The 17,692-nt window shown below is 44.2% G+C and overlaps 1 protein-coding gene across 1 annotated transcript; it reads left to right on the forward strand.

Annotated features, from left to right (window-relative positions):
- LOC8060117 (auxin transporter-like protein 1) lies at positions 9,099-16,069 on the forward strand. Its single transcript, XM_002456613.2, has 8 exons — positions 9,099-9,557; positions 9,742-9,980; positions 10,088-10,273; positions 10,800-10,912; positions 11,025-11,208; positions 11,349-11,446; positions 13,373-13,838; positions 15,206-16,069. Exons 2-8 carry the CDS (start codon positions 9,780-9,782, stop codon positions 15,437-15,439), a joined length of 1,482 nt encoding a protein of 493 aa, XP_002456658.1. The 5' UTR covers positions 9,099-9,557; positions 9,742-9,779; the 3' UTR covers positions 15,440-16,069.

A 17,692-nucleotide genomic window follows, 5' to 3' on the forward strand; every position in this document is an offset into this window, starting at 1 on the left:
AAATCTTTGATTTGATACAAAAGGTTGATAATAGGGTGTGAAAGGTCAATTTAGGGTCTACATGCTCCACCCATATATATAGGCCAGGTATTGCGTGTGATGTTTCTTTAAGACAAAAAAAGAAGAGTGGCTTTAACTTGGATAATGCATATTGAAAACCAGTGGATGAGGGCTTGCATGATAGAGGAACTTTCGTGTGCCTATACATTATAAGGTATTTTAAATGTAGGCATGGCAAAATGAAGCAATATAAAAAAACACATGATTTGACATAGGGAAAGGTTTCATGTATCTGAAGTCCTCAGCCTTTCAATTAATTCTTAAAGAAACAATTATCCATGTTGTTTCCCTCTCCTAGCTGTAGTAAGTGTTAAGTTTAGTCCTCTATCGAAAATTGTTAGTAACAGCACAACTTATTTAGAAAAAACCTTATTTCACATTATAATATAGTGTCTTTCCTTCATGGCTCAACGAATTTAAAACTTTCTTATTTAACATCTGCTCTAACTTTAAGACCTGGTTTACCCTAACGTGAGTGGGCAAAACCCATATTTTTCCATATTAATACATGATAATTTTTTCACTGTAAACAAAATACCCCTAACCCACTTGCAACGGTGGATCCAGGATTCTAAACTTGGGTATTCTCAAGTTTGAAAAAAGTCGAATCCACACCACTGGTTCAAGGTTTAAAATATAGTTCCCAATAATATCTAACACTGATAATTAAAATCACAAAAGTACTCACTATGCGATTATGATATATAATCCAAGTAAGTATTTGAATTTCCATACAAATTACCACTTCTGCCACAGTTAAAATAAACTTAATATGCCTCAAATCTATATATAAATTAACAAATATGATATTATGAAAAAAATAAATAACCCTAAATTGTGCATATATTTAGAAAATAAAATTTTTGTTTACAATTAACAAATGATATTACTACCAATATTTAAAACTAACTCTGAATAAATTCATGCTGTGAAATCTTGAAAATAAATTATGCATGCATGGATTAACGATGAATATGGACATATATAGATTTTAGAAATCATAAAAATGTTCCATTAACGACTCATGTACCACAACTCAAATAGGAACATTTTATCAACACCCTTATAATAATAATAAAAGCTAAAAATTATACATTTTAGTGGAATATTATGTAATATGTATATTTTGACAAAGTACGACCGCCTTATTTTTTTTATTAAAAATATCCCTACACATACAATTGCTTGATTGAGGAAATCCAATGTTTCACGGAGTGGATGAGATAGTGCAGGCCATAGGGTATCCATGTTCTTCCTCGTTCTGAAATATGTTTTGAGTAAATAGTTATTGTTAGCCTCAAATATTAATATTGTCCAAAGGTTAGTCCTATTGGCCCTTATAAATCTCGCTTCAAGATTCACCTTCCATGTTGAACGACGTGGTTAAGCTTAAATAACGTAACCATTTTTGCAGTCTAGTCTAGAACATAAAGTTCTCATTGTTCTTGAAGTAGTACTAAATGAAAAGTGCAATAAATAGAATAATCCATAGTAGTTAATTATTTTAAAAACTGAAAATAAGATAACCACATGGTCGTAAACATAGACTTCTAGTAATTCCAAGTAAATACTGACATCATAATGTATGGGTCCTAAACACATATTTGTTTTGAAAGGTTCTAAACACAATTTTTGCGTACAAGTTGATCAACTAATAATAAGATATGCACAAACATCTGAGATAACCAGGGTTCAAATTTCAGTAAAGTTTCATGAATTTCAAGGATGGCCGAATAAAAATCCAAAATATCACACTGCACCAATACATGCTATATAACTCTAGATCATTTTTTTATTTTTTTTGAATGCTCTAGATCCATATTTTCTATGTTTATGTTGTGTATTCTTCTATGCAATAGATGCATAGACATAAATAATGCTAATAGTTTGTCGAGATCTAACAATTTTAGAAAAAAAAGTCATACTCATGTTTAAGACTCTACAAAACCTTTGGCAGAATTTTATGAATTTTGGTAATTTTGAGCGTGGTCAAAAAAATTTCTAATACCGAAATTGAAAATCCTGAAGATAACACGAGATTCTGTTGTACAAAACTCCCCTAAACTAAAATGTATTGATCACTGGTTGTCACAAAAACTGGCCGTCTGCCGGTGGACCTTTAGCATCAGTTGAATTCTATGGCCGGTCTTTTAGTTGATCCGAGCAAGTAAGGCTACCGGTTTACTACTGTATTTCTCTACTCGAGCCGGTGAACTGGTTAGGTCTTTTTAAGAATTGCGACCGTGGTGTGGTTCCAGAAACGAAATTATCTGAAGTACTGTACATACTCAAATGCGCGTGGAGCCCAGGCAGCCGCTTAAGCACGAAAGTAAATTGCCGAGGGATCATACCGGCCCTAACTTTTCTCGAAAAAAAGGAAGGATTAGCCGGCCTAAACGGACCAAGCATTTTGTTTATTCATCCATTCATCCCGCAAAGACGGCTAGCTAGGCCGATCGGAGGAATATAACTTTGAGGCAGCACTCGATGATCCCTTGAACCACCCTCTTCATGATTAGCGTGCTAATGAACCCGCCAAAAGCTTTTCTCCCTGGCTGGCCCTTGGCCCTTTGCCGCGCGCACGGCGGCCATTAAACAAGGACGGAGCTTTCACTCCACCGATCGATCAAATCATGATTAGTGCAATGCTCGCGCCGGTAATCCGTCTAATCTGCATGCCCGGCCGTATCCCGTACCATATGTATCTGAACCATTTTTTTTCTGGGGGGGGGGGGGGGGGGGGTGAATTTGAATGGAATCGAACGCCCGACGATCGCCATAACACGGCGCCACCAACCTTCGCTCGCTGGGCTTCGCTGCTGCATCTCTCGGCTTCTCGCTTTGCAATTCCGCAGCTGCAGTCCACGCGTTGCATCATAACAGCCAGCGCTGTAGTACGAACGAAAAGAAAAGCGGGTCGAAAATTTAAGTGCGGCAGGACACGCTTTCTGCTACGGAATGGGCCGAGTAGCAGCTGGTTGATTGCAGCGAGCTGTTCGCCGTACTGTACTTCAGCAACATTCTGATAATTGAATACGTACTCCCCTTTCGTATTTTATTAATATATATGCTTATTTAAGGTCATATACTAGGTTGCACTCATAATTGTCACTATAGCGCAACATTGTGATTTCTTTTTTTTTTGTTGTTATGGATAATACTAATTTGTTGCGAAAGAAAAACATTATACTAGGACGTAAAAATAATGCTGAACAGAGATTAGTGATAGAGCTTGAAGCGAACCTAGATGATGTGATGATATCACTCCACTGTTGAACAGTGATTATCATGATTGCTGTACAGCTGAATTAGACCTTCCGAATAAATGTCAACAGCTCTAGCAGTGGCACGGTATTTCTCCACAAAGATACACCAGAGATGAAATCATTGGTTTGACTATTTTATTCTAGAACTGTTATGCCAAGAATTGTGGAAGAAAATGTGCTTGCTCTTTTTTCACAAATTTTAGGCCTTGTTAGTTCCCAAAAAATTTTACAATTTTTTTCAGATTTCTCGTCAAATCGAATCTTGTGGCACATGCATGGAGCATTAAATAATATAAAGCAAATGATTAGATTTAAACTTCAAAAACTTTGACTAATAATTAGGTTAATAATTTTTAACTTTATAATATAAACTTTATATGATTAGATTTGTAAAGAATTATACTATACAATGGTTATAAGTTTATAAACATAAAAAATATAATATAAAGCAAATGAATTATCAAAGTGTAATCTAGAAGACCGTGTCAGTTTTATTTACGCCGGATAAAATGGACTGGAGGTAGTATATTATATCTAGTTACATATCAAAATGGATTTACCAAAAATTTAGGATGGAAGGAGTATTTTGATACTTACTCTCTTCGTTCTATTGAAAGTGTTGTTTTTGACTTTCAAATTTCTTGTTTGACCGTTTGTTTTATTCAAATTTTTGTATAAATATTATTTATTTTGTTATGACTTGTTTTATCAATAAACATACTTCAACAGTGATTTATTTATTTTATCATTTGTGTAAAAAATGAATAAGACGAGTGGTTAAACAAGAAATCTAAAATGAAACAGAGCATACAACTCATTTTTGTGGATTCTTGAAGTCTGGAAACGCAAAAGGTTATTGTACATGTCATCCACGAGCCTTGGCCGTTACATGGAACAGACCAGCAGGGAGAGGGGGGGGGGGGGGGGGGGGGGGGGGGGGGGAGGGAGGCTAGGCGTGTGTCATCATGGTGGCATTTTGGCAATGGAGACTGTAAAACGAGAAACACTTGCATGGGTCGCCAAGCATGCAGCATGTGTAGCAACAACCGGCAGGACGACGCAGTGTCAACCAGACTGTAAAATGGAAGCGAGAATCATAAAATTCGCGCACGGTCACAATGGCTGGTGGTTTCGTTGCTTGCAAGGGGCTACCGGTGGCACGTCGCAGTGGGTTTGGCTGTGCCTTCCAAGCTCCGATCCAACGGCCTGGGATCGCAATGGCACATGAGCAGATGATTCCTCTGCCGGTGCCGGTGGCTGGGCCCTGGTTTCAACAGTCGCCTCACCATCGTTCAGTGTTGCATCATTGGCACTGGTACACACGTTTTTTCAGTCACATCTTCAACTGTGCCAAGCAACCTCTTGGTGGGGATGCCGGGTTCTGGCCTCAAAAAATTTTCAAGATTCCCCGTCACATCGAATCTTATGACACATGCATGAAACATTAAATATAGACGAAAATAAAAACTAATTATACAGTTTAGTTGGAAATCACGAGACGAATCTTTTGATTCTAGTTAGTCCATGATTGGATAATATTTGTCACAAACAAACGAAATTGCTACAATATCGAAAACTTTTTACTTTTCACAACTAAACAAGGCCTGAGTATCCGGGTCTTGTGAGGAGCAAGCGGAGACTTGTGACGATCCAGCGATACTCTCTCTGACATCCGGCCGTTGCTTCTGTCAGTCATTTTTGCAATCCAATCAACCCGTGACCGTAAAGGGTTTCTCCGAGTTTACCGCTCTCAGCGGGATAAAATAGTCTCGTTGGGCCTTTAAGATTCGTCTCGCGATTTTCAAACAAACTCTATAATTAGTTTATTTTTTATTTACATTTAATATTTTATGTACGTGTCTAAAGAATCGATGGGATGGATAAAAAAAATTTAGGTGGGGAACTAAAGAGGGCCTTCCGAAAAGATTTCGGATTTCGGTACTGTAGCATTTTATTTTTATTTGACAAATATTATCCAATTATGGACTAACTTGGTTTAAAATATTCATCTCGTGATTTACAGTCAAACTGTATGATTAGTTTTTATTTTTGTCTATATTTAATGCTTCATGCATATGTCGTAAGATTCGATGTGACAGGAAATCTTGAAAACTTTTTAGATTTCGAGGTGAACTAAACAAGGCCATAATTTAAGGCTGACTAGGCCTAGTTCACTTCAAAAAACAAAAAACTTTTCAAGATTTCTCGTCACAACGAATCTTGCAGCACATACATGAAGCATTAAATATAGACAAAAATAAAAACTAATTGCATATTTTGTCTGTAAATCGCAAGACGAATATGCATTGGGGGTGCCCATAGGCCAGTCTCAATGGAAATTTTATTTGCATTTTATTTGCATTAAATACGTCGCCACATAGGCTTTTTTATGATATTGCGGTGTATTTAAGAAAAGAGAGAGAAGAAATGAGTATCATCTAGATGAAACTCTTGTGGCATGATTAACAACTCTCTATGAGTCTTGGAAATAAATACCTATGAAACTATGAAATGAAATTCTGCGTCGAGAGTGGGTGTTTCATCCAAGTTTTATTTTATTTCACATGACATAGAAGTCTTAGAAACAACGCTATGAAACTCCCCACTAAAACTGGCCTTAGACCATTCTAAGTGGGAGTTTCATAATTCAGTTTTCAACATATTCATATTTCAAAAAGTGTGTAGAAGAGTTTTAGGCATTGTTTAGATCCAAAAAGTTTTTTGGATTTTGACACTGTAGGACTTTCGTTTTTCTTTGATAAACATTGTTTAATCATGGAGTAGCTAGGCTTAAAAGATCCGTCTCGCGATTTACAGGCAAACTGTGCAATTTGTTTTTATTTTCATCTATATTTAATGCTTCATACATGTGTCGTAAGATTCGATGTGACGAGGAATCTTGAAAAGTTTTTTGTTTTGGGGTTATTTCCATAAAACTCTATCTACTCCTATAAAACTTTTATTACCTCTTTTAATTAAAAGGATGTCATATTAGCATATTTAATACTTATAAAACTCTACTAAGAATAGCCTTTACTACCCTAGCAAAATTGCGTGGTGACGAGAGCTCCCCTGGACGTGGACGTGTGGGGTGGAGACCGATGCCTAGGCAGCTCCAAACTACCTGGACCTGCAATGTACTACCTCTACCTTCATGTCAAATTATAAGACGTTAACTTTTTGACACTAAATTTGATCATTCGTTTTATTTAAAAAACTTATACAAAAATAATCAAATCTAAGTTATTTTTTAAGAATTTTAATTAATAAACCAAACTAGGACAAAAAGAAGCGATATTTTTTATAAATTTTTTAATAAGACGAGTTGCCAAATTTAGTGTAAAAAAAGTCAAAAATTTTATAATTTGAGATAGATTGAGGCCTTGTTTAGATCTAAAAGCTTTTTAGATTTTGACATTGTAGCATTTTCGTTTTTATTTGACAAACATTATCCAATCATGAAGTAACTAGACTTAAAAGATTCGTATCGTGATTTATAAGTAAACTGTGTAATTAGTTATCTTTTTTTATCTATATTTAATATTCTATGCAAGTGCCGTAAGATTTGATGTGATGAGAAATCTTGTAAAGTGTTGAGTTTTTGAGTGCATCTAACAAGGCAGGAGTAAATCAGAGGGGAGACGAGGTCGACGGCACTGTACATACGAAGACTCAAAACAGGATGATAGGCGTCGGGAATGAAAACAAAATGGCTAGCCTATTTTGTATTTTTAATCCCTGATTAGATAATAATTATCAAGTACTACCAGTGTATCCCTATAGCAAGGTCGTATTTCTTAGTTACTTTTTGGACCCACGCAATGCTATGGTTAGGCCTTGTTTAGTTAAATTTTTTTTGAGAAATTTACACTGTAGCATTTCCGTTTGTACTTATTTGACAAATATTATAGGTTCAAAAGATTCGTCTCCTCATTTCCGTCCAAACTGTGCAATTAGTTTTTATTTTCGTCCATATTTAATATTATGCATACGTCTAAAGATTCGATGCGATGGCCTGAAAATTTTTACAAATTTATTGGGAAGTAAACAAGGCCTTAGTACTGGTACTTCCGTGGTTGATCCCTATTTTTCAAGATACCACTTCTATTAGGTGAATGTTAATTTCCTTTAGTTATCAAGTGGCACACCAAAAATTATCTAAAAATAAAAATCATGTGTACGAATATAAAAATACTATTAGTTTCATTATCATTATGAATATAAAAATACTAATAATTTATGATATCAAATATATGTTGTTGATTTATTATAAAATATATATTTTTATATATTATTTAAAATCATAACTACTCATACTGGTTTTTATAAAGTGAGTAAAACCTAAAATAGTTTAAGGGCATGTTTGACTGCCACCATATCTCATCAAAATACTTGGAGTCCGTTTTATTCGTCGCCTGTGACTGTGAGTATGTGATTACCAGTCAAATGTGTTCTAACTTAAATCAGAATCTTTGTATGCATGTATAAGCATTAAATATAAATTAAAATTAAAATTAATTATATAGTTTGCCTTAATTTGTGAGATGAATATTCTAATCCTAGTTACTCCATAATTAGATAATAATTATCACATACAAACGAAAGTGCTACAGTAGCTAAAACAAAAATTTTTCGCAAACTGAACAAGGTAGAGTACTACCTCTGCCAAAAAGAAATCTAACACAGCGTATATTGATATTTATGATACCAAATAAATAACTTTAGATTAATTACAAATGTATTTTTATAATAAATAAATTTGGGACCAAATATCATTCTACGGAAATTTGTTTAAACGTGAGCCACTATCTGACACGTAAAGGATAGTTGCAATCTTTTTTAGATGGAGGTATTAATATAAAAGAAATGTTCACAACATAATATTGACAATCACGTAGGGCTTGTTTGGCACAGCTCAACTTTACTAGTGAAACTGTTTTTTTAGAAAATAGCTTCATGAGTGACTTTCTAGATGAAGTTGAGCTGTTTTGGAAAAAGTATTTGGCAAAATAACTTCACCAACTATTTCATGCATAGTTGAGAGAGAGAAATGAGGGAGAAGTTGCAATAAGCTACTTTTTTCCAGCTTCATCAAACTTATGTCTTTGTGAGAGGAGGGGAAAAACAGCTTCAACCATGAAGCTGTTTTGGAAATAAATGTTTGGCAAAAAAAAACAGCTCACAACAGCTCATGAAGTTGTTGTGAGCTGTACCAAACATGCCCGTATAGTACTTTGGTAATATAAATATGTCGTTTTTGCAAGCGAAGGTCCATCTGTATATCTGTTGTAAGTTTACCATTGCTCAAAAAAAAAATCTGCCACTTTTTTTTTGTTATGATCGAGATTCACATCCAATCGCTTTTGGATTCATCCACCATGTATTCTTGCTATGGAAGAAAAATAAGTTAATGTTAAAATTTATATCAATCTCCACTATGTTTCTTTTTTTTCGTGAACTGAGCATTTAACTTCTCTATCAGAACAACTGTTTTCATATCTCAAGACCAACTGGTTTACATAGAATGGAATATTGTAAATCTTACAGGCTTTTACCAAAAAGATCAGTCCACAAATAAAGAGCAAGCATTTATCTGAAAATTTATTTATTTATATCCATAAGAAGGAAGTACTAGAGAGGAGAGAGAAACTATAATAATAAATAAAAAAAACAAACAAAACAGAAGAGCAAAATGTGAAAAGGCCGAGGGAGAAGAAGGCTCGCCTCGCCAGTCTGCAAGCCGCTTGTTATAAAGCCGCAAGTGGTATCGTTTCTCCCTCACCCTCTCTCTCTCTCTCTCTCCCCCGAATCACACACACGGGCAGGCAGGGGCTCCGTCTCCTCTTCCCCATCGCCTCACCTACGAGTGATAGGCGCGCGCTCCCTCTCTCTCACTAGCCCCTCGCCATTACTCCCCCATAAAGGAAGAACAGAGCAAACGGAGAGGAAGAAGCGGGCCGGAGAAAGAGGAGGCCCCTCACAGCTCTGAGACTCTCTGCAACTCCGGCTCGCCGCCTGCCTGCCTCCCTCTGCCAACCGCGCGGCGCGGCCACCACGCTAGCCCCTCGTAGGTGAACAGAGCCTGCAGACTGCAGTCGATAGCACAGTAAATTCCGCGGCATTCCATTCCTCTTCCCTTTCGAAACGCACCCTGCATTTACTCCTCCACGTCGCTCGCCTCGCCTTCCGTCCGGAGCACCCGCGATCTCCAAATCTTTCCCCTGTCAAAAGGTTCGTCTTGGCGTTGGTGGTGGTGGTGTGGTGTTCTTGTTACTTTTTCCGTTCGTTCGCGTTCGCGCCTCATCGGCTGGTTCCTTCCTTCCTTCCTCTGTGTTCTGTTCTTGTACGGGCGGTGTGTTTTTTTATTGTTGTTTGGATCTTGATCTGGTCGGCTGAATACGTGCTTCTCCCGCAGCGGCCGGAGACACAGACGGGAAGGCCGGGCGTTTCAGGATGGCGCGCGAGCAGCTGGAGGAGTCCATCGTGGCCGACGGCAACGGCAAGGAGGAAGAGGTCGGGGTCATGGGCATCGGCGCCGCGGACGGCGCCGACGACCAGCACGGCCGCGGCGGCGGCGGCAAGCTCAGCATGACGAGCCTGCTGTGGCACGGCGGCTCTGTCTGGGACGCATGGTTCAGCTGCGCCTCCAACCAGGTTGGCCTGGCCTCACCTTCACCTCACTCATCTCATGGCGGAGCCGCGCAGATGGACAGAGCAACCGACTGACACTGTGAATTTGCCTCTCGGTCGTGGTCGTGCAGGTGGCGCAGGTGCTCCTCACGCTGCCGTACTCCTTCTCGCAGCTGGGGATGCTGTCCGGCATCCTGCTGCAGATCTTCTACGGCTTCTTGGGCAGCTGGACCGCCTACCTCATCAGTGTCCTCTACGTCGAGTACCGCTCCCGCAAGGAGAAGGAAGGCGTCAGCTTCAAGAACCACGTCATCCAGGTATGGCGCCTCGCCTCCTCCTGCTTGCTTCGTCGTCGTCTCCGCTCCACTTTCTCCTCCCCGCCATAACATGTGTAACTGACTACAGTTTCGTCCCTTTCCATCCGGGCTCCGGCTTTTTTTTTGCCACAAAGATTTTTTTTTCTTTTTTTGGGGTTCCGTTTGGTCGTTATCGATCCGCCGTGGCTGCAAAATGCCGCCTTTTTGTGTAAACGGGAGAAGAGGGTATTGATCCCCCGGCCCCTCATCACGCGCCGATGATATACATGCTTATGTTGTGCTGCGTGCTTGCCATTTTGCCGAAAGAAAAGGGAGCCATTCCATGATCCTTATCTCCGGCGAAGTTTAATTAAGCAGACTGGGATTTAAGTGTGATGGTTTAATTAAGCAGTCGTATGTATATGTTTAGTAAAACAAAGCTAACCTAATACTCTGCTAGAAAGAAGATAAAAACGTACTTGTTGGTAAATTGTTGCGTCCCTGATGGAGTAATAATCTTGTGCGTTGTGAATGTGATGTTGACCAGTGGTTCGAAGTGCTGGACGGGCTGCTGGGCCCCTACTGGAAGGCGGCCGGTCTGGCCTTCAACTGCACGTTCCTGCTCTTCGGCTCCGTCATCCAGCTGATCGCCTGCGCGAGGTGGGTTAGCCCGCGTTCTCTGCTTGCTACTGCGCATGCATCCATAGCGTGCGTGACATGGGAGCTGAACGAACCGTGGTGAGACTGAACATCTCTTTCTCTGTATGTGCAGCAACATCTACTACATCAACGACCGGCTGGACAAGCGGACATGGACGTACATCTTCGGCGCCTGCTGCGCCACAACGGTGTTCATCCCCTCCTTCCACAACTACCGGATCTGGTCCTTCCTGGGGCTCGGCATGACCACCTACACCGCGTGGTACCTCGCCATCGCCGCGCTCATCAACGGCCAGGTGAGCCCCCAGCGGCACCGCCACCGATCCACGAGAGCGCCATCCCACCGCACGCACACGCACACACAAGCAGGCTATGCTATGCTATCATCTACGAATGATTGACCGTCGCCGTCGTCCGTGCCGACGAACGCATGCAGGTCGAAGGCGTGGAGCACACCGGCCCGACCAAGCTCGTGCTCTACTTCACCGGCGCCACCAACATCCTCTACACCTTCGGCGGCCACGCCGTCACAGTGTAAGTCTTTTCTTCTTTCCCAAATTGAACTCTAATTACTTGTAACAAGTACAGTACTGTACGTGCTAGTACTCTTCTACTTCAGCTTTAGCAGAATGTTAGTTAACTAATACTACTAGTAAGTTCGTTGCTTAGTTATTATTAAAAGAATACTCTGAATTAGTGAAGTTACCCTGCCTGAAGCAGAGAGAGCTGCAGAGCTCAAGTGAGCTTTTCACCAGCTGCAGCTTTTGCCTGGCTCCGGGGAGGACATCTCCGGATCGGAAACTTGCCTGCCTCTGGCCTGGTTTCCATTCCAATGGTCCCCCTCCCTCCCCTCTCCATCCATGGTGGGCGAGTACCAGACCAGCAGCAGTACCACACTGCAACATTGTAGTTAATCCTAACTACATGCATGATTGTGGCTTTATTTGCAGCTAGCTTAGCTTAGCTTGCTCCACGACGTGCAGATCCCCATGAACAGTCAGGGCCACCCACTTATACATATATATATATATAAACATATATAAAAAAATAACTTGTAGGCCGGCTGTTCTTGCGCAGTTGTGCGTGGTGGGAACCCGCTGCGGCCTGCGGGTTAGCTGCCTGCAGGCATCCGGCGATGCAAAATGCAGTGATGCAGCCGCTAAAGCTCAGTGCGCTCATGTGCATCTGTGTGTGGAGTGATGCATCCAAAAGGGCCCCCCTACCAGTACAAGATATAGCCTACGAGAGGCGAAGAGAAAAGAGATGCAGTGTTAGCCACTTTGCATTAGAATAGGCGGCTTGATGATGATCCCTTTATTCCCATTAGTCGTCCGTTTATTGCTTCGCCGAGCTTCATCTATTCTATTGCTGCCTGGATTATTGTCAATTGTCATCGATCGATGGCTGTCGCTGCAGCATGATTAGAGGCCATGCGAGGAATAATTAGCAGCGGCGCGCTGCTCTAGTGCGGTGTTCAAACGCCCCAGTCTTTAGTGGGTGCCGTTGGGTCGGGAGATCTGGGAATTTTCTATCTCCCCAGCTCCGGCATCTGGGTGCTTGTTTCACTGCTTGTTCTAGACAGTGCAAGGGAAATGGGAATGGAGACCACGCTTCATTGAATTCAGCTAGCGGGGAGTTCACATCATGCCCTGCAGGCGCAATTCATTCCTTGTTGCCCTCATGCAAGGGGCGAAATGATGATGATAAGCTTGCAACCATCCATGGATTGGGACATTTGGTATTTAGGGCTGTAGGCTAGCTAGGGAAAAAAGCCTTGCTTGGTGGAGCCGTGGCGACACATGCCCACTTTGAGTAATGCATCTCCTAAAAAAAGAAGGTGGTGAGTGTCTCTGTCCATCTTGACTCACAGTCACAGTGCGCTTCACCCTTGCTGGATTCAAGCAATTGCTTCAGAGCTTATGCCAGTTAGGCTGTTACTGCTCCGGAGACTATGAGACATGAGAGTGATGTGACAATTAGAGTAGTACTACTAGCAGCTTAACATGCATCACGAGGTCTTCCTAAGCTGGAGCTGAGTGTGTTGGCAGCAGCAGATGATTAGTTTACTGGTAACGGCCTTATTTGGCCGCATTTGACGGGTACTCCACTCCATCATTTGACTGGAGGCGCTGCTTGCATGTGTTGGCGAGAGCTTGCAAGATTCCTCCTGCCGCCGAGATCTTTGCAACTATCCCTGCTGTGCCGGTGCGTGACTGGGAGAAGCACTAGCCGCTCCGGTTTTCCTTTTCCCGTCGTCGCGTATCATTTCATCAACTACTAAAGTCGCAGCATCATTGACTCGCATGTGCAAGGCCGTTTTGTCAGTTATAATTTCTCCTACTAGTATTTGTTTCTCTATACATACACAGATGAACAACAACTTTACTGAATGCAGGTAGCGGAACTTTTGTCTGACGAACGAAAACAAGCTAATACTTCTTGTTTGGTTGTGTTTGACAGGGAGATCATGCACGCGATGTGGAAGCCCGCCAAGTTCAAGTACATCTACCTGCTGGCGACGCTGTACGTGTTCACGCTGACGCTGCCGTCTGCTGCGGCCATGTACTGGGCGTTCGGCGACGAGCTGCTGACCCACTCGAACGCCTTCTCGCTGCTGCCCAAGACCGGGTGGCGCGACGCGGCGGTGATCCTGATGCTGATCCACCAGTTCATCACGTTCGGGTTCGCGTGCACGCCGCTCTACTTCGTGTGGGAGAAGGTGATCGGGATGCACGACACCAAGAGCATCTTCAAGCGCGCGCTGGCGCGGCTGCCCATCGTGGTGCCCATCTGGTTCCTGGCCATCATCTTCCCCTTCTTCGGGCCCATCAACTCCGCCGTCGGCGCGCTGCTCGTCAGCTTCACCGTCTACATCATCCCGGCGCTGGCGCACATCCTCACCTACCGCACGGCGTCCGCGCGCATGGTAAGCCCTGTTTCAATTCGTTCGTTCGTTCGTTCATTTTCGTACGTGCTTTCCGGCATTTGCATCCCGTCGTTTCGCTTCTTTAAAAAAGTGATCGATCGAACGCATGTGTTTCGATCGAGTTCACGTACCAGCATCGAAATGGCTGTTTGATGCCAGGCCAGGTCAGATGATGTACCAACAACAAGAACGGCGTCGTCGTGTGGCTTGGCCGTGCGTCGCATTGCCGACGGGCCGGTACGAATACGAGTAGTGACCCGATCCGTTCACCCCATTGTCTAGTGCAGTACTCCCAGTCCAGTCCCAGCAGCCGTGCACCTGTCACGAACAGTGGCAGGATTGGAACATACACACGCGGCACTGGCCACAGAATAGACAGTGGAGATCGCTGCACAACACAATGCACAGAAGCACCGCGCCCCGGTCTTGGGGGGCCCGTGGCCTACATGGGCAAGGGCAAATCACCAATCATTGAATCCAGCCAACAGCCACATTAATTCGAAGCCGGCCCCGCCCCCCGCGGCGCCCGACAACGATATGGACGATGGATCGGGGTGATCGGATCACCCCCCCACGTCGTGATCACCCGGGCCCGTCGCTTCGGCGGATGCCAGTGGCCATGGCAGATCGATCTGCCGGCTGCTTCAGCTCAGCCCCCCCTTCCTTTCCCTGTGCCAGTTCCGGCGTTCCTTGCGTTGTACTGGAGATCGGAGGGGGAACGCACGGTCCACCGGCAGCGCCGCGACCTTTTAGCTAGTAGGGCACGGCGGCGATGGCTACTATGCTGGTGTCCGCCGGCGGTGGGTCAGTGGAAAGCAACCGTGGCGGCATATAGCTGACGTATCGCCGATGCGGTGCTGATGTCTGGCGTCCTGCTGTCACGGGAGGAAGACCCCTCCTGGCAAGGCGCGCGACGGACGGTGGTCTGGTCGACGTCGCGGCACTGGCGCGCGCCTGGACGCACTCGGCTGCTCGCGCTCGTAGGGATAGGGAGATGCCGTGGCTGGGCGCGCGCGCCGAGCATCGTGTGGGGGATGGCTGGAGCGCGAGAGATGGCTCCTCTGTCTCCGTGGGATGGCGATGGAGATCTCGGTGTGCGCTGGAGGGTTCCTTTCCTCGCGCTCCTTTTCCTCCAGCTTTATTTCCGAAAGGAAATCGAGCAGCAGTGGCCTTGAAAATGCCCTCGAAAAAGATAGTACTAGGAACAGCTCAAGGCGGGGCACGCGCGATGCTTATCTTGTTCCTGTCTTTGCACTTGCACAGCAGTGTACTGTACGCGTGTATTCTGCCTCATCATATCTATCAGTGCTTCTGATGAACGAATTCTGACTGTAGTTTTCTGTTTGTCTGAAAAATAAATGCAACAGAATGCCGCGGAGAAGCCACCGTTCTTCCTGCCGAGCTGGACGGGGATGTTCGTGCTCAACATGTTCATCGTGGTGTGGGTGCTGGTGGTCGGCTTCGGGCTCGGCGGCTGGGCCAGCATGGTCAACTTCATCAGGCAGATCGACACGTTCGGGCTGTTCGCCAAGTGCTACCAGTGCCCCAAGCCGCCGGTGCCGGCGGCCGCGCAGTCACCGGCGCCGTTGCCGCACCACTAGAGCGCCGGCTGGAGGCGAGGCAAAGAGCACCACGCCACCCCCACACAGTCTCCCGCGGCCGGCGCGTCGCTTGCTTGTTAATTTCTAGGTTTTGGTCGCCTTGTAATATACAAGCCTCCTCTTCTCCCTCCCCTACTAGGGTAGTAGAACTCGATCAGCAGCAGAGTCACGCAAGGCCGCCGGCTCGTTCCCCGTCGTCCCTGCCATCAGAAGATCTCACCTCGCGTTGCTTTCGCACCACCCCGCCCGCCTCCGATCGATCGGTCCGTCGCCATTGGTGTCGTTTTGTTTTTTGTTTGGCTTGCCACCAGTATTAAGTGTGAGTGATGGTCATGGCGTATAAGGCTCGCTAGCTCGCTCTCGGCTCGTGATGTGAGAGCGAGCGGGAGAGTGACGATTCCATAATCCATATGATATGACATACATATCCTATAGGGTTTCATTATTAGTTAATTTTTTTTCTTTCTCTCTCTCTCTCTCTCTCTCTCTCTCTCTCTCTCTCTTCTTCGGTTCTTCCTCCCTTGATTCATGGAGGTCGGTCCATGTTGTGTAGCGTGTGGGTAATTGTAATGGACTGGACGATTCCTCGTGCTAGCTAAAGGCAAAACACAGTGGCCTTTGTTTATTGCCCTTCACCTCTCGCTTTGGACCTCTATCTATCCCCTTGGGTTGGGGCTGTAAAATGTGTTGCCATCCTTTGCTTGGGTCGTGCCGCTTTTGCCGGGCTTCTTTGAAAGGACCACAAAGCGATGAATGGCCGGCGACGCTTTGAGTCGGCGCGGACCATAATTACACGCACTCTTGTGGCCTTTCTGGATCGTAAAAGCCCTTGGCTTTGTGCATAGTGACACCGTGTCAATGGTCACTCAGATAGCTCTGATTAGCAGCAGCAACAGGAGGTCTAATCATACCATACTCGTACGAGCCGGGTGGGTAAGCCTCACTTTCAAGGATTGGACTCCAGTGCCACCACTAGCGTGCTGCGTACAATACTACTACTACATCGTACTGCTCCATTATTGGCTGGCGGGTCACAGCAGCATCTATACTACTAGTACTGTACTAGCTATACGGACCTTGGTTACCAAAGATTGCGCTTTAATTCGCCCATGTGACTGATTGCTGCTGGGGAGGTGGAGAATGGGAGATGAGATGGATTCCCTGGCCTTCTTCCCTCGGGCATCATCAGCCTCACATGGCGCCCGGCATGTGCCTCCTTGACCGGTTTCTCTCCAGATTTCCTTTTGCGAGTTGCATTGCATGCATCTCTGTATCTGTGTTCCAAGTCCAAGTCCTCTCAACACGGCGAGCTAGCCACTGGCGGTGGCGGCACAGAGCGGCCATGTGCCGTCGACTCCTTCACAGGTGGTTTTTAATCTAGCATCAAGTGGCCGTTGATGACGGTTTTTGTTTTGATTTGATTCCGAGTTCGGAGGGTTTTCCGCACATGGTTTGGTTTAATAACGCTCCTCCCGCGAGAACCTCACAGTTCACATGCAGCTCACACTTGCCGTTGAAAGGAATCCCATGATGAGTTAATGAGCTGTGCGCTTAGTGCTTGCGGTTTCCGTTTGCAACGGATTTGCAGAAAGATATTGATTGCCAGAAACCAGCAGTGGGTGTAGCGTGCCAGAAACACGCTGTGTTTGCCTAATTCGCCGGTCATGAAGCTAGCTTCTCATTTCAGGTGACGGGACACGAGAGCTTTCTATCAAAGGAGCTTATCCTGATTGTACGGAGCCCATCAAAACCACGCAAAGGAATGCTAGCAAGCATGATAACCATAAAATGGAAAACGAAAGCATATTGCCACATCGCTTTTTGCACAGAAGGGATGAAAGTGAGTTGAGATAGCAATATAGCGTCTTTACAGAAGGTTAGCGTGCTTTCGGGCAAGAATCGTTGCGTAATAATAATGCAAAAGAACTTGGAGTTTGATGGGCCTATTAGAAGCGGAACAGACCCAGACAGCCCATTAGTCCACATTTTATTGGATCGCCTCTGGGCTCATATGAGAATGGAATGGAATAACAAGCGACTGGAATCATGATTACAGTCGACTGAACTGCTTCATCGACATGTAAAAGAGGGCGTCACTTAGTTCTTCAGGTTTATGCCCCATATTGAACGCATAAACTTATCTAGGCTATACATCTTTAACAGTGCCTACGAAAATCATACCCGTCTCTAGTTGACCCTGATTCACGTACAAATAGCATCTCACAATACAGGAAAGAGGTCAGAGGACCTTAG

The sequence above is a fragment of the Sorghum bicolor genome, chromosome 3 (genome assembly GCF_000003195.3).
Source record: "Sorghum bicolor cultivar BTx623 chromosome 3, Sorghum_bicolor_NCBIv3, whole genome shotgun sequence".
Classification (NCBI taxonomy): domain Eukaryota; kingdom Viridiplantae; phylum Streptophyta; class Magnoliopsida; order Poales; family Poaceae; genus Sorghum; species Sorghum bicolor.